The sequence below is a fragment of the Sander lucioperca genome, chromosome 3, assembly GCF_008315115.2.
Source record: "Sander lucioperca isolate FBNREF2018 chromosome 3, SLUC_FBN_1.2, whole genome shotgun sequence".
Lineage (NCBI taxonomy): Eukaryota > Metazoa > Chordata > Actinopteri > Perciformes > Percidae > Sander > Sander lucioperca.
Window position 1 is genome coordinate 41,462,291 of NC_050175.1, and position 21,826 is coordinate 41,484,116.

General features: G+C 41.9%; 1 protein-coding gene and 1 non-coding gene across 17 annotated transcripts in view; both read right to left on the bottom strand.

Moving 5' to 3' along the window:
- Positions 1-21,826, bottom strand: part of neo1a (neogenin 1a) — a 180,034-nt gene that overhangs the window by 20,686 nt on the left and 137,522 nt on the right. For 15 of the 16 annotated variants that reach the window (XM_031290018.2, XM_031290027.2, XM_031290024.2 and 12 more), the window contains exons 8-15: positions 13,534-13,768; positions 12,205-12,359; positions 9,017-9,165; positions 6,658-6,796; positions 5,684-5,733; positions 3,016-3,160; positions 1,317-1,427; positions 952-1,146 (exon numbers count right to left, since the gene is read on the bottom strand). In XM_031290018.2, coding sequence (XP_031145878.1) covers positions 952-1,146; positions 1,317-1,427; positions 3,016-3,160; positions 5,684-5,733; positions 6,658-6,796; positions 9,017-9,165; positions 12,205-12,359; positions 13,534-13,768 — 1,179 coding nt within the window. The remainder of the gene's footprint in view (positions 1-951; positions 1,147-1,316; positions 1,428-3,015; positions 3,161-5,683; positions 5,734-6,657; positions 6,797-9,016; positions 9,166-12,204; positions 12,360-13,533; positions 13,769-21,826) is intronic. The other variant, XM_031290021.2, reaches the window with a different exon arrangement.
- On the bottom strand, positions 19,552-19,742 carry LOC116043464. The gene has a single exon (XR_004103477.1). It is a non-coding gene; the product is annotated as a U2 spliceosomal RNA (small nuclear RNA).

The window sequence follows — 21,826 nt, forward strand, 5'->3', positions numbered from 1 at the left end:
ATAACCAACAACACATAATGACCTATCAAAACAACAAAATTGTAATTTCTTATGGAACAAAATGTGTGTCTTGCTTTTCATCAGAGCGAAATCCACGCTTACTACTGTAATGAGAACTGTAAAAACTGTGATTTCTCGAGTTTTTATCAAGAAATGGTTTCATCTAAAATTATAAAGTTAACGTGAACAACAATTTGTGTCAGTTTCTCGAAGGTTTTGATACTATGCAGAAAATGGCACTCACGCCACAGTAGGACCCAGCAGACCTTTAAGTTGACATTTAATTTGCTTTGATGACAGCAAGAATTAAAATCACCAATACAAGTTTGTGTTTTTTAAACATTTTCGATTATTGTGGCTCCATTAGGCCAATCTGTATAATTAGCAGCTGTGGTGTGGTGGAGAAGATCTCATTAATTCTGTAAATACTACGAGGCACAGATGAATTGCTTCATATTTTGTGTGTGTGTGTGTGTGTGTGTGTGTGGGGGCTTGTTTAACTATATTCGTGGGGTCCAAAAATTGGGAGTCCAGTATACTTGTGGGGTCCTGACAGCTTTGTGGGGCCAAAATGCTGGACCCCACAAGTTTAAAGGGCTATTTGAGGGTTAAGACTTGGTTGTAGGATTAGGGTTAGAATTAGGTTATGGTTAGGGTAAGGGTTAAGGTTAGGCATTTAGTTGTGATGGCTATGGTTAGGGTAAGGGGCTAGGGAATGCATTATGTCAATGATGCCCACAAAGATAGTGTCACAAACCTGTGTGTGTGTGTGTTTGGTCATTTATAATTAAAATGTCAAAGAACCAGTCAGTTATATTTTCAAGTAGGACAATTACAGCAGTGTTTTAAATGCTGGCAAAGATTAATTTGTCTCAAATCAATATCTCAGTAAAAAAAACATTTTGATAAACATGTACCAATACAGGATGAACGACAGTGGTTTATTCTTACCGAGGTTCTCTATAGTGTAGTAGCGCTGCTTGTAGTCCACTTTGATGGTCTGAGCATGGGGACTGCCGATGCCATAGCCGATGGAGTAACCGCGCACCACAATGTCCTGGTTCTCTGGCGGCGTCCAGCTTACCACAATGCTGTTGATCAGCGGCCGGACATGGAGAGAGCTGGGCTGGTCTGGCACACGGGATTCTGGCGAAAGAAATGCAGGAAAAACTTAACGTCGAGTCCTTCAATTCCAGAGAGACAATACTGTACTGTTAATTAAATGCTGAAAAAGACAAAAGCAGTAAAAAGACTGGACAAATAAAGGCAAAATCTGGTTCTGGTCTGTATGAATTGAGTACAGCGGATGTTTTTACCATCCAGGTCGCTCTCAAACGTCTCTGCTGTGGTCCACTCTGTGGCAGGTCCCGTGCCGTTCACCGTCACGGCAGACACCCGGAAGGAGTATTCTGTCCCACGCTCTAGACCTGGACAGACAACACAAGCCCGGTCAGATTCAAAGCACGGGTATTCAGACTGAGCTGTAAACTACATTTCAAGCAGCAATACAATTTCTTTCATTAAAACTCCACTATTTAGAAAACCTGATTTTATTGTATAACTCACTGGTGCTCTCTCCTTGGCTGGTCAATTTGGGTTTCGAGTTGCGGACGCTATAAATATTTTGAAAGCACAAATATTTTAAACAGATGCCCGATACTTTGCAGCACAATTTAAGGAGAAAATCTATAAGCATGCCGGGGGAAGGATAAAGTGAAGGTTTCTGTGGTGCAAATAACTTTCTTTTCCACTCAATATCATGGAAGTGATATACATTTATTTTTTTTTTACCACTGATTAACTTGTTTTTGTGGGTAAAAATGGGACAAATTTATTTGCCATGAAGAAGTGTTAAAAATAAAAGCGTGTAATAGCAGCCAGCACAAAAAGTACAACACTAAGGCGCTAAAAAGAGTTGAAAAAAAACTTTCAGAGTCTGGATCTTTGTTCACATTTTAAAGTCCCCTTCAGAAAGAGCCGTTCCACTGCTGGTTGCAGGCATTGGTATTCACAAAAGAGGGGGAACGCCTGCTGACAAAATGATGTGTTGCTGTATTAATTTGCTGTAGGAATTTTCATCCTCGTCATATTGCTCCATTTGCACGCTACACGCTAATCCTGTAGTCTTTTCTCTCTGTACCCACTATTCTGGGCCACCCTTGGGGGTAGCTTCTGAGGATTGCCTAACTATCCGTGCCTCCAAGGCTACAACATCTCCTTGTAAACGCTTTTCAACCAACAAACACCCCCCCCCCTCTGTTTCACCCCCCAGAAAGTTCTAAAAAAAAAAAAAAAAAAAAATCATCTTTTAAGTGTATATTCTCTTTGATGCAGCACACAGCGTGAGGCCGAGCCACTTGAAAGTTTCTGAGACAACATCTAATATTAATCATTGCTGTGTGTCTCTGGTGATATTGTGCATATTTTGGTGGTAGCAGCGGGTAACGTTCGGGTACAGTAAGACATGTAACTCCAAGTATTATAAAATGCAGATGTTGACTAAATAAACAGACTTACAGCCACACTGACTCCAAACAACATATCAGACTTCTGTCTTCAGTCTCAAGATCAAGATTTTAAATACTGTAGCATGTCCGAATTAGCCAACAGTATCTAAGATACATACAGCAGAGATAAAACGGAGTCTGATAGCATAAAGGTTTTGATGTAGGACCTATATAAAGCATCAAAAGGGAACATTGGGATTTGGTGCTCCCTAAGAACAAAAAAAATCCACCATTTTAAAATGATGTTCAACAATTATATAATATAATTATATAGAAAGAGTTGGAGATCGTCTATTGACCTGAATATAATACTGCTGTAGACAAGCTGTGTTATCAGTCAATGACACAAATTACTCATAGTGATAGGAGTAGCAAAAGTGACATTTGACCACAAGAGTTGACTCGAGATGCTTTTAAAATGCATGTTAAAGCCAGGTGTCCAGTCCATCTCTACACAAACTGGATGTAAAGTGCTTGGTCTAAACTGAGAAACTTGAGTGCCCATTACCGTCGATGAGCTTGTAAAGCTGGGTGCCTCCGGTGGTCTCAGCCGCTTCACTCCTTCGGGATCCTTTCCGGTATCTGATCTTGTAGCCGGTGATCTCCCCATTCTGGCCGTTAAGGGGCGGGGGCTGCCACCGAAGCATGATGCCCTAAGGAACGAAAAAAATGATGGTGGATGAAACAAAAACCTACGTTTAGCGCACGTGAGACCATCTGGTTTCGGGCCTACAGCTGTAAAGGTGACCTCGTGGCTTAGCAGGTATCATCACACCTTGGCATACAGTAGGCATTTGTGTTCACGTAGCTCTGCAGGTTTATGGACAGAAACACTGTCTCACCTGTCCCTCCCCTCTCCTCCTGACAGCGGCGCAAATGGGAGGGCTCCACAAAAACAAACACCCCTCTGAGCATGGGTGACGCAGTGCAGATTGACACAATTAGGACAAAATAAACTATTGAAGGAGGTGTCCTGATGAGTGGGGGTGTGCATGTGGTCAGGTAAACTGAAGGCACACAGATGAGTGCAGGACGTTTTCTGGCAGGCCCGCGCTGCACTGTTGTGAGATTCCTGCATTTGAGTTTTCGTGTGTGTGTTTAAAGAGATAGGTGGGGGGTAGCCCAGCGTGGGAGAAGAGTTAATTAACGCTTCCCCACTGTCACACTGATTCACAAAAGCCTGAATACACGTAGAGGGCAAACGCACGTTGCTCCTCAGCCAAGTCAAGGGAATTGCGCAAATTAAATTTGTGTTAAGTGTGTTCACTTATTCCATTTTTCTTATTACACTATCGGTCCCAACTCGTTATTTCTCCCTTCTTCTCTCTATTCATGGAAACCTGTTTAATTGACTTGGAAAACCACCGGGAAAAGGTGCCAAAAGGGGGGAAAAAAAGGTGCAAAATAAGAGCACAAAAACATGATTTTCAGGTTGCCTTGCAGGTAGAAGATGTGTGGTTCTGCTTGACAAGGCCCACAAGAGGAGACTGAATATGAATATTAAATGCATGCTAATTAGTTTTTTTCTCCCCCTAGTTCCATTTGGCTGGGCGTATCAAACAACTAATTGCATAAATGCTTTGTATCTATAGACTTGTACCAGGATTATTGACTTAATGAGTGTTTACATTCAGAATTAAACAATGACAACAAAGACAAAATTTAGAGGAGTAATTTCAATAATGGTTAGTAATGAAGGATGCCAGATGTTTGTTTCATAGCTTTAAATGGGGGGTTTTCTGGGTCTAATTGGGGAGGGAGAGCTGGATGTACGCTATCCATTCAAAAAACAATTCCTCTACAATTCCTATCCTCTCCACGGAGCGTCTCCTCTTCATTTTACTCTTAACATTAGCATGAGAGTGCTTTCTCTCCGCAAATCTCAGCTGAGTATCCCTCAGCATGGGTGGCCAGTTCTCACTCAAGCTGGGAGTGTGTGATAGGATTGTCTACCAGTTTTTGTTTTTTTTCTAGTTTTCTTTGACAGTTCTCTCTCAAACGGGTTCTGCATCGACCAGCAAAGGGCTAAAAGTGCCGGCTGCTGCTTTAGTAGTCGATGCATGCGCCCCGAGGTTTTTCCGTATCTTCTTCTCTTTGCTGCTCTCGGTTTGCACTTGCTGTCTCACATGTCATGAGTGAGAAACATCTTTTTTTCAAATTTAATCCATCACTCGGGTTGGAAGTATAAAATAAACAGGCCTACAGCTCTCTGTTTGAAGATCAAAATGGCTAAAAGGGACAGGCAGCTGAGGCCGGTTTCCTGTTTTAATAAGGAGCCTGTTGTGAAGTGCCTGCAGCCACCTCAGCAGGCTTATCTAATCAGTGAGTGTCACGCAACAACTACAGTATGTTGTTATGCATCGGATATAACAATGACACTTAAAAAGAGTTTGAGACACCTGGATTTGGGCCAGACAAATCTGATACAGTTAACTCTGAGAAATTCAATCTAGGTAAAAGAAGTCTTACTTTCAAACACTTAAATCTGTTATACATTTGTTCCATTTATTGGGTCTCTTAGAAAACATGCTAACCAACAGGGTGAAATGGCTGTTGCCAGGGTAGCTTTGAACATAGCATCCCAACCAGCACTGATTTGTCAATGTATAGGTCAAAAGACACCTAGACATCTAGGTTAACTGGGCTTATTTAGTTCAAATGTGAACATTCTGAGCGTTGTCTTAACGTCCTTAGTATTATTTTTAGTGCGTCTACATCTTCCAGGCTAATATTGTGCCGTATCCATTTGAATTTGAGCCGCAGGCTTGTTTGCCAGTTACTGTACAGACGGAGAGTGATACAGAGCGTAAAACCCTCTGACAGGCGAGTCTCCTGCCGATGGGAGGATCGATGAGGGTTCACACACCCTCTTAACCAGCTGGGCCTAAAGGCGTCTGACACAGCTAATCACACAACAAAACAACGGTGTTCTGGCCTGCAGGCTACGTGCCGTATTTGTTCAACTGTTTGTGTGTGCAAAGAGTGAGGGTTTGTGGATTTCGTGATGCGGCTACACACGCTGTGGACCAGACAGTCAAGCTGCAAGCAGTTTAGGTGCATTTCTCATTTGTATGTTGCATCCGAGGGAGTGTGTGCAACAACTGTCAAAGCTTTTCATTCCTTAAAAAAACAACTGGAAAATCTAGACCAGTTACAGGTCCTGCAAACTGTCTTACCTTTGAGTTCTGAACCTCCAGAGTGAGGTTTTGAGGAGGAGCACTCGGTACTGTGAAACAAATGAAAAGAATTTCTTCAGTGTGAAACAAAACTGAACACAGAAATTAGATTAGATAATCAAATAAATCCACTTGTTGATTTACAGAAATGTAATTGACAACTATTTTTGAAAGGGATTTTTAAGTAAAAATGCCAGCAATCCCCAAGCACCTTAGCCTGGGAAAACCCTGACGAACTTCCGGCAAATTTGAGATTTGCTCTGCAAGTCAGTCTGGCCAAGAGCCCATTCAAGCCCATTTCCAATTTTTCCAAATCGAGGCACCAATCACAACCGTTGAGGCGGGCTTTACACAATGACGATAGCGCAGCGACGGTGAGCAGCTTTTTGTTTACATTCAACATGACGGCCACTGAAGTGCAGCAAACCGTTGATGCCGCTGTCGCTGCTATGTCACCCTGATCGTTGGTCTGATTGGTTGAAGGACTATCCAATGCGCCCAGAGGCATTTGAGCGGCGTCCATTTGGAAATGGGCTGTGAATGAACCTTCCCCAGACCCACTCTCAGTTACAACTGAGAAGGGTCTGGTGTCAACCAGGCTAATAGTACCAGCTTCTAAATTGTGAATATATGCTTTTCTCTGCATTATGTGATAGTAAACTGAATAATTAACCTTGGGCTCTGGGAAATTGTGATTTTTCAAATTTCTGACATGTTATAGACAAAGGATGAACCAATTGATGGAGAAAATAATTGGCATGTTGATAATTGCAACAAAAATATTTGTTAATCAACCGCAAAGTAAAAATTAGTTAGTAAGAGTGAAATGTGTCTTGCTGGATCTACATTGACAGCACACTGTAGACTATTTAACATCCATCACATGTCACACAGGTATATTGATGTTCAAGTAAATTAGGGAATGTTAAACCAAAAGCAGTCTTGGTTTATATTCTCTTCATCGACCAACTGACCGTCAGACAACGTGCGAACGACGATGTCGTCGGTGGAGACGCCTGGGCCGTGCTTGTTGTTGGCCACCACGCGGAAACTGTACTCGGTGTTCTTCTTCAGCCCAGTCATGGTGTGGGACTGACTATCTACGTCAACGTCCTGAAAGAGAGGGAGAGGAGAACGTCACTTTAAAATCACAGTTGTGTGACTACAAATACAAACGTCTTCAAATTGGACATTTAAAGATTTTAAGACGTAACTAAAGTATACCTTCATAGGTGAATGGGCTCGCTGGCAATTTAAAGTGCTCATATTATGCTTTTCAGCTTTTTCCCTTTTCTTTATTGTGTTATCTATCTTTTCTGTGCACGTTATAGGTTTACAAAGTGAAAAAGCCAAAAGTCCACCCCAAAGAGACTTACCATCTCCAACAGAAAACACTGTTCACAAACTGCTCCAAACAGCTCTATTGTAGTCCAGCCTTTACTTCCGTGACAAACGTGCATCACTTTGTAACACACGTTATAATGCTCGCCTAGCTGCTGGCGTGGCACGCCCTCATACTGACTGGCTAGTAGTCCTTACCTAGGTACTGCGCATGTGCGACTCCCAACAAAGATGGAACAGAAGTGAGATGTCTCACTCTGTAGCTAAAACAGAGAGCTCAACACACAGGGTGAAAAGAGGAGCTGCAGCAATGTGCAGTACAACAAAAATATGGTGTTTTTTGAAAATTAAACCATGTAAACCTATTTTGATATAACCTCTAAATACAATTATGAACCTGAAAATGAGCATAATATGAGCACTTTAATATGTGAAGACAAGATGAGAATTAAACAAATGATGTAAAGTTTAAATGAAAAAGGAAAAATGTTTTATTCTTAAAAAGGTTACCTGAAGAAAACAGACAAAACATACATTGATTTGAGTATTTCCCTACTGACATTTTGTAATTTTAGCATTCAGGTTTGATACAGGCACAAACATGATGTAAATGAGACAGTTCCAGTAGATTTACAACCCAAGCAATCTCTCAAATATGGCAAAGCTACAAAATGTGATTTCATCATTCAATCACACTCAACGTTGTTTGTAATTCTGTGTAAAAATGTCATCTTCCACTGAGAAACAAATCATGCCGCCTGTGATCACGACTTTTTGCTTTACAAATTGGGCACGCTGGCATGTGCCCAATTACTTCAAGCCAATTTGCATTCAGCTCTCTGCCTGTGACATTTTGAGTAAAATGTGGGGACTTCGTGGAAATCTAATCTTGCCTCCAGAGCGGTCCAATCACAACCTCTGAACTCGGGGCAGAAGATCGCCTGTGACCATATCACCCTCAAAAATGCATCATAGGTTGTCCCCGACTTCCCCCGTCCTTAAATATTTCATGTCCTTTCAGCACTGCATCTTTCTAACTTCATCTCTGCCCTGTCCCTTTCCTTCACCTCTTTCTTTCTTTTCATCCATCTCTTCATCTCTTGCCTTTTTCACCTCATCTCTGGCTCTCTTCTCCAGGGAGCTGAGGCATCATTACTCAGTGCGCTGGCCGACGTTTCATCCATTATCATATTAAAGGCTTTTTAATGCCTCACTGGCTTGCACATTGCTACGGCGGACTCTATATCTAACCAGCTAAATTCCACTCTTGTGACAGAGTTAGACCTGCAGAGAACAACTTGGTGAATCATATCGGCTTTCTTTTTGGACAAAACGTGTTTTTGTGTGTGATGCATAATAAAGAGTGTGGGCAAAAAGCAGTACAAAGAGTCTTTAGGCAAATGATTGGGAACTCCTTAGCTCATCACAACTTACATTAGGCTACGCAGTCATATTCTTTTATCTAATGAACCCTGCAAAAGCAAGTGTCAGCTACATACAGTAGTAAAGTAGTAAAAGGTCTGAGCGTGTGAGTAGTGAGACATAAACTGCATGTTTCTGTCCAACTGTTAATAATATGTCATCAATAAAAATGAAGGCAAAACACACAAGGAAACACCGCAATGTTTGGCTGAGTCAGTATCATAATCGTTTCATTCTCTTCTCAAGAAAATGTATGTTATTCTGAAAGCATATCCAGATTTCACTCCATTTTTCGGGTTTATTTAATTTTTGGGTAATTTATTTTATTTTCAATCTATCTTAATGTCTTTCCACGTCAAGCTTCTTTATTATTTTGTTTCTGAATCTGTAGTTCTGTGTGAAGCACTTTATAACTTCATTTTGAAATGTTATCTACTATAAAATAAGTAAATTCTGTCATTCTGGAGCAACTGTCACCAAAACCTGTGTATGTAGAGAGATGTATTTAGATACCTGAAAACCTTTCTGCTATCATAAACTACAGCTGAGTGAGTGAGGACCACATCCTACCTGTTCGTTGCCAACGCTTTTGTCTGTGTAGTACAACTTGTAGGTGAGCATGTCTCCATTGCCAGTGAGGGGTTTGTCCCAGCTGAGAGAGACAGAGGTCGGCGTGTTCGACACCGCCTGCAGGTTAGGAGCAGGGCCGGGCACTTGGACTGAAGCAGGAGAGCAGAAATTAGAAAAAAAGATCAAACCTCACCATTTTGTTTTGTTTCATCTTGAGCTCCATTTTTGATGCTACATCTGGAAGACAGGAACTCAATTTAGCAATGTCCAGTGATTGCTGCCAAAAAACACATTTCTTGGCTACTTCAAAGCCACATTTCCCCCGTGTTAGCAAGAGCTTAGATTAGAGACGGCTCAGTCCCCTCTGTACTGGGCTGCCAGCCATGATGATTTACTTGTTATTCCTACGACAGACAAACTGAAGGTGTGCCTCAACAAAAACATCAATGTGCATCTTGCATTCCACCAACATTTGCCTCAAGCTTCTATTCAGTGTGGTAGACAGTTTATCTTATTGTGTCTGGTTATACAACATAGGGGCCAGGACTAGACAGAGCGAGTGTATTATAATGTGTCAGCTCTGGTTTTTGTAAGAAGAATAGAGGAGGGCAGAAATGTCAGTCTTCAGTGTTTGGCAATGTGGTATACTCTCTTGAAATAAATGCTTGCACAAGTATTGGTCTACCTTTAAAATTGGCACTGTGTTGATTTTATAGTGAAGCTTTACGTAAGATCTGACATCTTATGTATAACAATTGAGAACATAAACATAGTATAAGTTTATGTGAACTTGTCCAATTACTTTACGTCCCCTGAGAATAGGGGACTGTGGATAAGCAGGGCTACTATTTCTACACTGTTCACCTGATGCAAATGTAAACATGCTTAAATTAAAGCTGACAGTCAGCACTTTAACCTCTAAGTAAATATTTAATTCCATATCCAGTGCGCTGGAAGACAGAGCTAACATTACAAAATATGTATGACTGCCCTAATAAGTTGTGACTGCACTGTATACAGCATTTGTCAGTAAGTATATGTACAGTGACGTTTCTTGTTGTGCCTGTACTGTGGCATAATGAATTTAAAATGGAACAATGACTATAAGGTTAAAGTGCTGACTGTCAGACACAGATATATGTCTGTAATGTATATATATATATATGTACGCTTTAGCTGCAGGTGTTCCTGACAGAAGAGAGAAACTCCCATTTTCCTGGGTGCAGGGATATCAGAGACATGGGTAGGGCTGGGATGGTTACCGCATTACCGCGGTCACGTGACGCCTACCGCGGGTCTGAGCTCGTCACCGTCATCACCGCAAAAAAAAAAAAAACATTGGCCTGCACGTTGTGTCTAATGACATGGATTCATTGATTCTAACGACATGGATTGTGTCTGATGACATTGTGTCTTACATGGATTCAAAGTTTTCTAAACAAAACTTATCATCAAAAGATGGAGCGACCGTCGGACCGAAATCCGACCGTTCGCGAGTTGGGGAGCGCAATGTTCCATACCGTGTATTACGGTAGGAAAGGTAAAGACATTTCTCCGTTCTCAGCTGAGGTAGACACATTAACGTTATAGCTGCAGTGTTTACCATTGCACATTAGCCTAGCAGCTAGCAGAGTTTCTTTCTGTTTATAGCTTTATCCCGATAAAACGGCACGTTGAATTTCAGCCTGCATGCACGTTTCGTAGCCTAAAACAGAGCGGCTTATAACGGTAGAGAGAGCAACAAGTTAGCAAACTGTCGAGTGACCGAGTCGCCCTCTCTGCTCTCCGTCTGCTCAGCTGCTAGACGGGCTGCACTCGGGCTGTAACATGTTGTAAGGTTTAAGCCGATGTTTTTTCGGGGGTAACTCCATTCACTTTACCGGCAGTACTGACAATAGATAAAGCCACCGTGTCTTGAGAAGCTCTAGCTTGTTGTTTTCTTGTTCACTTTTAACTCACTTTACATCGGGCACTGACGTCACTCACTTAAGGCACCCTGCCATTGTCGCTCTAACTTACGCTACTCTCGTAAGGGGGTTGCGGTATACCGCGCTACCGCAGGAATTTCTTGCTTTTCAACCGCGGTGGAAAGAAATACATACCGCCCCAGCCCTAGGCATGGGTTTGAGTGTGTGTGCGTGCGTGTGTGTGTGTGTACAGGTGTATCAACCCAGTCTCTGAGGAGAGGTAATACGGTGCAGCGCTGCGTGCACATGCCTGGCACTCAGACGCATGTCAAAAGTTTAAGCTCCAATTCGTAGCATGTTCTGACACTAAAAGTGCACACACACGAGAGATATACTGCACAGTTACAGGCCGGCCCCACTGCTATCCCCATGGGTGGCTAGGCGCCTGCTGGCAGGCATTGAGGTGTAGTGTGTGTATTTGTGCGTGTGTGTCCGTCCGCCCTCCAACCAAGGACACAGGTAGAGAAACGGCGGCTGACCTACAAAGTGACAGTGACTGAGCTGTAGCTGAGCCAGGAGGTGAGACACATCCACCTGGACAGTGTGCTGGGAAATCCCCATCACAGCACTTTCAAATGTGGGTGAAACTGAGTGATTTGGAGCAGCAGCCATAGGGAAGCTAAACCACTCAAACACAAAGAGAAAAGAAAAACGCAGAGAACCACTTTGTCCCCTCTCCCCTCACTAATTCGTACGTGTCCTCCGCTCAAAACATCCTAATGAGCGTCTGTACAGTATCCCTGTGCAGACTGGACGAGGGTAATGCTTCAGAAAAAACCTGGGATACTAATTTCAGACATTCACTACTCAGGTAGACATGGCTTAAAGCAACACACACAGAGGGATTATAGTAAATGATGGGGCATAAACAAGAAGAAGCTTATAAGAAGAAAACGCTGCATTTCTCTGGTCTGCTGTTGGGTGGTCTGCCTTAACGCACAGCACCAAACAGCCTCCTCTATGTGTGTGTGTGTGTGTGTGTGTGTGTGTGTGTGTGTGTGGTGTCTCTGTTTGAAGTGAGCGTATGCTGTATGTGAGTGAATATTTGTTTGTGGAAATGTTTATTTGCACATTTGTGTGCTCCTTTTGAGTGCATCCTGTTTGCATCAGTGTGCCAGTGTAAGCATGTTTCCAACAGTTCACCTTTATGTGTACGTGTCCTATTTACTGAGCACAAATAAATGAATGTTTGTGTGTGTTTGTGTGTGCGTGCGTCTTTACCTTCAGCCTGGGTGGCCACTTTGAGCGCTGCAGAGCTCTCTCCCTGGCCGTTGCTGTTGTGGGCCACAACCCTGAAGCGATATTTGGTGTCTGGCATGAGGTTCTGGATGGTGACCTGCATCTCCCCTGGACGGCTGGTATTCACTACTCGCTCCCTGATGTGGACACATACAGACACAGACACACACACACAGCAGAACATCTTAATAACTCTAATGTCTTTTATTAAAAACATGTTACATATTATACGTGAGAACATAATTAAAAGGTTTAGTGTACTGCAAAAAGTGTTGGGTATTTGATTGTATTCATATTGCCTGGTACACACTATACAGTTATATATGATTGTGTATTGTACAGTACTTGTAACATCTGGGTAACAGACATAAGTGTGCGTATTTGCTGCTTTATGCAAGGCACGTTTATTTCATTATTGATTCATCTTTTAATTTATTTTTCAATTAACAGGTCAATCATATATTCTATGAAATGTCATAACATCCTGTAAACGCCACTCAAATCTTCCCAGAGATCGAGTTGACATCTTGCTTTGATTTGTCAAAGCAGCGGACCAAAACTCAAAGACATTCAATCAACAATGATATAAACCTGAGGAAGCAGCAATTCCTCACATTTGGGAAGCTGGAAACAGTTTATGGTTGATAAATGACTCAAATTACAATTTTTTTTGCCCATAAACTAATCAATTAATAAAGTAATTGACTAATGATAAGCATATTGACACTCATCTGTCTATGGTAGAAACATCATAGTTAGTTTTAGGCAAAATAGCACATGTACAATCTTACGATCTTTTTTTTTTGTAAATAGTACTCTACGCTCCATGCATTTGCACATATACATGCGTTTGCATCTCAAGCTCTAGCGCAGAGTAAAACAGTTTTTATGTATTAAGCCACTTCTGAAAATGCCTTACAGCTTATTTTACAGGAAAACATCAAAAGAAGCCAAAACGATAAAGAGAAATTGTGAAAAAAAATCCTCTCAGCAATTTCCTTCTCGGTCATACACAGTAAATCCTCTACACATGAAGATGGGGGAAATTATCGCAGAGCCACTTAAAAAAAATGGTTTTGTGTTTTGTTTATACTTCGATGTTAAAAAATATTCCGTTGAGGAAGGAAGTTTGTTTTTAATTAATTACCACTTACTGCTATGATAAGTGCTTTAACTGTTTTAATTAGATATTTTCAGAGTGGGCTGAGACTCCTGCACAAGAATGTATGTATATTAGTGCCCTGTTGACTCCAGCAGTAATGCATGTATTAGTACCCTCCTGGCAGTACTACAGTTTAGTGTGTGTACTACCTGCTAGTGCCCTCCTGGCTGTAGAAAACAGAGTAGGTTATGTCGTCTCCATGGGGTTCGGCTGGCGGGCGCCAGGTCAGCTTGATGAAGCGGGTGGAAACCAACGAAGCTACAACGTCTCGGGGGGCAGAGGGGGTGGGCCCTGCTGGACTGGCTACACCTCCGGAGCCTGGCGTTACATGGTCAGTAGTGTTAGGAGTCAGTGAGGGGGGAGGGAAAGAGGGCAGGGCTACATCTTTGGGTTGGGAGGAGGGAGGGAGGGATGGCAAGTTGGGTGCAGCGAGGCAGTGAGGGGCAGGAGACAGCAGCGGCGTGGGAGGGGATGAGAGAAATATCACGCAGAGGCGTCCGAAAGGTACAGGTCCAGGAAAGGAAAGGAGATGAAATGGAAATGACAGTGAAACGGGAAGGAAGGAAGGAAACAAAAAAAAAGAAGAAAAAACAAAATAACAACCACATAACAAAAAAAGCCTTTTGGCGTGACAAGTAACCACAGAAATAAAACACTTCTACTACACTTACAAAGCTGACAAATAAAAGCACAATACAAGGGGGGACTACACATGCAGATCTACACACAGCTCTCTAATGTAAGGGTAGTGGGAGCAGAACATGACATCATACATTTAATCTTCATAGACGGCCTTCCCGCCAATCATTTGTGATTTAAAATGATTGGGTAGCATTTTTGTGGCATGTCAAACAGAGGTAGACTTTGTTTTGACGGGGACAAAGCCACCTTCCAGCCCCTCAAATGCACACAAGAAAACCGTCTGTTTTCAGGGAATTAAACCGTTTTATTTCAGACACAGTAAAACAACTAAAGACTAACCCAACCCCTGAAAAGGGTTATTCTGAAGTCTAGATTCATCTAGAACACTTTTGCTGTCACATTCCACAGCTTAGCCACAGAAATGTTGGTGATTACATTTGGTGGTTATTTTTGAAGTTTTTTTGGAGGAACGATCTGCGGTCAGACTCAGCGTGATCTGCTTTCCATTTGCCTGGCAAGCGGGCGAAATGAAACCATACGGAAAGAATGTCAAGTCTGTATGACATTTCCATTTGTTTACAGGTCAAGGAAATTGACTTGAGGGCAAAACTAAAATACGGAAAAGGAGCAAGGAAAGCTGGGCGTACAAATGGTGTATTATTACCAGAGAAATTGTTTTGAAATACAAAGCGGCTGTTGGAATCTTTGTCCGTCATGGCATGTGGACTAACCACTAACCCGGCTGTCAGTATTTGTTTGCATTTCAAATTCCCAGAGTTCATGGACTTTTGTGATTGGAGAGATATGAAGGATTTGCTGCTATTTGGTCCACATACATTCTTCCACTCTCACTCTCACACACACACGCTGGAATTCACCTTTATGTTTATGTGTCCTGTTTACTAAGCACATATAAATGAACATTTGTGTGTGTGTGTGTGTGTGTGTGTGTGTGTGTGTGTGTGTGTGTGTTTTTGTGTTGTGTTGGCTCGGTACCTCAGCGCCTTGAATTTGAAATGAAAGAATGATTTATGAGGTTAAAATGCTGACTATACTCTGCCATCTCAGATTATTTGACACAAACCTAAAACAAAAAAGCTAAATCAATTCATCATAAGGTTTGGTTGCAAAAGTCGATGTCTGGCTGGAGCTACAACTGAGAGATGGAGCAGACACATCTTTACTTCTTGCTTATTTCAGGGGATTTTTGCCTTCAGTCTGGTCTTAAGCGAGTAAGACTCAGATGGATTGAGTGACTGGTGTGGCCAGTCAAGATCATTCCTGTTACCTTGTCTGTATGTTTAGGGAAATAATATTGGGGGACTAATGTATACATAGGGCTAGAACTCCTACACTATACCTAATATGGATGACAACAACCTCAAACAACCTAAACGCTGGAAGTCAACACTTGTATATATTTTAAATATTTGTTCTTGTATTCTATCTTATTATTATTTCATGTATATTGTATGTATGTATATTGTATCCCATTATTTCATATATATTGTATCCTAGTATTTCATGTATATTATGTGCTGTGTGACTGATATTTTGCTGCTCTAACACTGTAATTTCCCATTTTTGATCCGTCCGTCCGTCCGTCCGTCCATCCATCCATCCATCTATCCATCCATCCATCTATCCATCCATCCATCCATCTATCTATCTAATCTCAAAGCCACGGTTTCATTTCAAATCCAGTTGGCTGGAGTGGAGCCAAAAACAAAAGAAAACATAATTGTCCTAATACTCTGAGTGCAGTGTAAATTACCAGATGCTGTACAATTATCCTCATTTATAATCTCTCTCTCACACACACACACACACACACACACACACACACACACACACACACACACACCATCACTACATAACCATAGAAGGCTCACAGGATGAACAAACGCTTGAAGACTGTTTGTTGATGAGGAAGCACTTCCTGCATTACTAAAATGTGAACACAGAAGAGAACACAATCCAAGGAACATACATAGTGGATTATATGTAAAGAGAATACACAGCAAATACTGTCACAAATTAGTATTAGTATTAGGCCCCTTCTGTACTCAACAACTTCAAGCTGTGCTCCAGCTCACAAATAAGATAAGACATATCACCTATAGTCTAACATATGGAAGGCTTGACAGTTATCGGCAAATACCCAGATTTTCCTTTAAAGCCCTTTCACCTTCCCTTTAAATGAGAACACACTTGGACATATTTAACTGTAAAAGAAGGACAGGATCCCAAATGTGTCCAAAATGTGTTTCATGTTAGTCAGGTTTCCATCGTCTGGAGTTGAGCCACCGCTTGTTGACTGAGATAGAAGAATAAGACATGACAAAAGTGGAGCCAAGCTCTTGGATATGTACTGTATGTAGACATACAGTATTTAGAAAGAGAGCGTTCACTTTGGCTTTGTTGCTACAGGCGTACTGAACTGTTATAGAGGAATCATTTTAAAGCAAACAAGTAGAGCTTGAGTGCTGCTATAGAGAGAAAGGTATCTCAGAGGCCAGAGAGGGAAACAGGTCACACTGCTTTAATTCTCTCAGTAAATGTGTCCAGTGTGGATCTCAGAACAAAGGAACCGAGAAAAGAGGTTGGATGAAGCCAATACAATGAGGAATACCACACTTCACTGTCAGGTCAGACAAAGAGATACAGTAAAGACGGCTGAGAAATACATTGTGGGGTAGGCAAAGGACCATTAGATGTAGTTTCCATCTTTATACACCTTGTCAGCTGTAGGTAATTGACATGCTGGGCAGTTTTCTGTGTCCTTCTGACAATCTGTCTTGTACATGCATGCCTAAAATTGTTACTGTAAGGAGGTGTCAGCCTCCCACTGCCACTGCCAAGCTCTATTCATAGCTGATTAATAGTGCCATTAGTCTCTGTGCCAGAGGTAATGAATGGCTGGCATTAAGGCGTAATGAGGAAGGTTACTCTAGATCTGCATAATGAATCTGAGAAACCAATACGCACAGCAGTCAAGACAAAGACATGCATAGCAAAGCATTCATCTTAATATTCAATGGAAGCCAAATACCTTTTTGAAATTAAAATAATTGGAGTAGCATTAAAGTTCTGATTAAAGCCTTAAACTTTTATGTTGTGCTGCTAACTTCATAATCCTTTGCCGTACTCCCCAGTGAGTGTAGCTGTAAAGTTACGCCAAGTAGTTTTTTCATCCTCTGGTCTGAGTACACAGATAAGAGAGCCTACCTCACTGGATCAGACTACGCACCTCCACCAAGAGAGCCTAAATCAACTGAACGCAGATATCTGCCAGAAGGACCCACAGCACTGTAACTACAGATAGCCTTTTCAGAAGGAATTCAACAAGCCATGCCAGGCCTTTGCTAAATGGATTTTCTCAGAACTAGTTTCCATGTCTAATGTGGTTGGGTAATGATGACTGGCATAAAAGACAGATCCAGCACAATGCTAATGGTCCATTACTTTTATCTGCCATAGAATGAACAGAGCAAGAATGAACAATGTACTCAAAAAGACTAGTCCAGGGCTTTCAAAAAAACCAACACAAAGCAGACTGTCGGATTCAAACTGGAAGTCTTTGTCATTCATACGGACATGCACCATGTCATAGATTCCTTCTGAACAAAGTCAGAAATGCACAGACGCTTTCAGTACGCTTCAACTGCTCTTATTGGTTCTTACATTGGTAAATGTGGTGGAAAACTGTTGGTTCCTAAGAACAGCAGCTGACAACTATGGCTGCTTCTTTTCTTTGACCCCTCGCTCTCTTCCAAGATAAAACCGGAAAGATGAGCAAGTCTGACAGCTCATGACATTAGAACAGCTCCTTAATGCACCGACAAAAGAAACACAGTCAGAAAGAGAATACAAAGTAAGAGGTGAAGAGAGAAATGGGGGAGTGCGAGTAAAAAGCTGACAAAGCATGTTTTTCTTTTTTTGTTCTCTTCGTTTCCTGTCGACTAACTTGTCAAGAACAATAATAAACTCAATTTTTAACACAGTTTTCAACACTTACAGAGTGCTTTACAAGCAATACAACAATAAATGAAAAGCAATTATATGAACAATAAACATGTGAGACATTCATCAACAAAGGATAAAAGTGCTTTGTGCACAAGGGGAAATAATTAAATCCCTGCTAATTTCACCGCAGGGGCACCCCTTGTTAGGAACATAAGATTTCCCTTTTGGACCTTTCCTGCACTTCGTATTGTTACACCTTATCACTAGCCAAAGGGAAACCGACTGAGATACAGTATCAGATTGGTGCAGCATATCAGTAACTGCACACATTCCCTCTCGCTGTCATAATCAGAGACAGTCAAGATTAAAGTGCAGCTCGAACCTCACCAAAGCCTTAAACTGACGAGGTGTTCCAACTCTCTGACTACTCATAGACACTCATTCGCCAAAAATGTCAAACAGCAGGCAGTCAACGGTTCCTCCCTCTCACTTTCTAGGGCATGTTCGCTACGATGGAAAACTTTTTTTGAAATCTGGCACGTTCCCCGGGAGAGAAATAAGCTTTTATTAATTAAAAGAAATACATAACAATCCCCAAAAAAATGAATGTTCTCCTCATTGAGTGGTTGAAATATTCTTTCTGGAACAGGCTTTAGTTGATGAAGATGCTGATGGTGGGGACAGAGTGGACACATCAAAGTCACGCAAATTAAGAGAACTAACTTTGAGAGGTATGACTCGTATGGTCGTAATGGTACGGATTATTGAAAATTTGGGACAGCTGTTACTACTGATGCTGCAGGCTTCACAACGCAGAAAGTGTGTAGGTCAACATTCTGACAAAAACAGCATAACACAGCTCGTCTGCCCCATTAGGCACAGACCATAAATGCTGTTATAAAAGGGTTTGGAGTGGGTCACAGATGTATTTATGTCTGCGTGCTCCCTAAACACTCCTGCGGCAGCAGAGACAAAGTGTAGTGTGAGAGGACCCATCTGATCGATCCATGAGCGTCCTGGATGCCATGTGGTGATGCTACAAATGCTTTAGTAGGATGGAGGGAGGTGTTTTTTTTAATCTATCTATCTATCTATCTATCTATCTATCTATCTATCTGGCAGCTGACCTCTAAAATCTTTGAGTGAAACTGTGTGTGTGTTCTTGTTTAACAACTACTTTGTTTTCAATTTTACTATATTTGTCATGCTGTTCACATCCAAAATCAACATTCTCAAATTCCCTGAGGGCCTATATAAACAAGAAGGCATTTGTATGGGTATGTTTCGGATGGGATGTTTGCATCCACTCTAGGCCCTCCGCCAATTTACTTTCTTGTCATTTTTATTACATTACATTATTACATGTCATTTAGCTGACGCTTTTATCCAAAGCGACTTACAGTTGCTATATATCAGAGGTTGCACGCCTCTGGAGCAACTATGGGTTAAGTGTCTTGCTCAGGGACACATTGGTTGATGTATCGCAGTGAGAATCGAACCCAGATCTCCCACACCAAAGGCACGTGTCACATCCACTGCCCCATCACCACCACGTCGAAGAAGGGTGCATCGTTCCCGGCGGCGCTGCAATACCGAGTCGATGCGCGGAGTGAATGGAGCAAACCCATTTTTCAACTCCCATTGCTAAAAATCCATTTAATATGATATCCCATGATAGAGGACATATCAGATATTAAACTGATGAGAACAGATACCACACTTGATCTTAGCCAAAAGGCAGAGAAGCGATTAACATAATTTCGTTTTCATTAAAAATGTGACAATCCCTGCTCTGGGTTCTCAAAATAAACATTACACACAGGGGTTTTAATGTGTGGGAATGTGTAAAATGCCATATACATTCTACTGAGACTAACCACAGATCTCAACACGTAGGGGAAAACTAACGGCCCTATTTGGAAATGACGACAGTAATTGAATGGGGTTGGGTACATCAATAATTAATCATCCACTGTGTGTACATACAGCGTCCCTTCACCATCAAACACATGTACCCCCTTGATCCTTGAGCCACTGGTGAGTTAATTTGGGTGTGATTGCTTTGTTCCCCTGAACGCCTTGCTTCAACACACACACACACACACACTTGCAGAAACATGCACGCTCATGGGGCCAACAGCTGCTTGCCCAGACTCTGTATGCAAATGAAGATGTGTGACTCTCCCTCCCACTTTGACAAATCTGCATCATATGCATCACGTGCTCCACATGCTGGCTGGGAGAGGAGAGCGAAGCCTCTTGGGCTCGCCTTTCAAGCAGATCAAAACAGTGAGTGATGCTGCACATCTTCAGAGCATTTCGCCACTATTGTCCAAGACCGGAAATAAGCTTTTCTCTCTGCAATGCCCCGCGTTGTATCTTATTACTTATGGGTACACAAATACAATTCAACCTTTCCAGGGGAACAGAGCAAGCATGGGATGAAGTGATTGATTTCAGAGAAAGCTCTGTGTAGCAGTGTGTATGTGTGTTTACATGCACTCTACATGCAACATGCTATGTATAAAGTGAGTGGAGCTAAACAACGAGGGAAAGGGCTGAAAAGGTCAAATGGATGTTTGCAGAAATGGGAGCAGCTGCACACCCCTTGGGAGACTCACTAACAAACAGGCCAGCTAATCAGACTCCTACCAATAAAGCAGCCTCCATGGGTTGGACCCACTGAGAATCCGCTATCGCACGATGCTAGCAGGCAGCAGGATGCCCACAACCCGCTGTGATGTTACTCACTATTCTACTTTTAGCTTATGGAAACTGGGAGGCTCAGTGGAGAAAAGGCGGGGGGGCTGCTAACAGGAAAAATAAAAGCTCCAGCTTTGGTGGCGCCGCTTACAGGGGTCAGCTGCCTGCAGCTAAGGGAAGGGTGTGAAGGGAAAGTGATGTTTTTGTGCCATGTGGTACTTCCAATTACTGCACCCAGAGGACTGCCCAAGTCCAAAAACATCAGATCGGCATCCTGAATGAGCGTGTTGGAGGTGGATGGCGTTTTATTGTAAATAAGGGCACGTTTTAGTGAGGTGTGCAAAACAGACCGTCAGGAAAAAGGCAGATCTTTCACACATACATATACCTAAAACTGGTGTTATTAACAAGACTAACCTTCAAAAAAACAGCACTGAAGGCCACTTTTTAACCTTTTTTTGGCTTTCCTGTGCAAAACAAGAGCAAAATAGGCACCCATAACATTTTGCAGTTAGCACTTGGGCGACAGACCATTTATAAATGAGGCAAAGCCTTTCACTGCGGTAGAGTAAATACAACCCATAGAAAAGTTCAGGTTGTGCCGAGAGCCTCAGCTTGTAAAAAAACACACGCACACACACCTGAGAGACAGAGCCACAATACAAACACTTACTTTGTCATCAGCGCCTGAATAAACAGCGACTCGGTGGAGCCTGATTTCAGCTCTTCACAATCAATTTCAGCTACGATCCCTCTGATCAACTTCCTACAGCCCCCAGTGAGGGAACACATTCACTAATCACTAACATGATGTATGTGTGCATACCAAACAGATTGTGTGTGTGTATTTCAGTCAAGACACTGTGTGCACATTTTAGGGCTTTATCCCCAAATTTGAATTTCAATATATTTTGCTACGAGGCAGAATTTAGTGGGATATGTTCACATTTACATATAATTAATATTCTCCATCAAACGCTGCTGATTTGTTTTTAATGTTCCCTTTTCATGATCACAAGCATTTATGAATATAACTAAAATGTTCTAAATAAAACAATATTATCATATCTGTTTAATCAACCATAGCAATAGCAAATAATACTCAAGACTGCAAGTTAAGATACGATACTT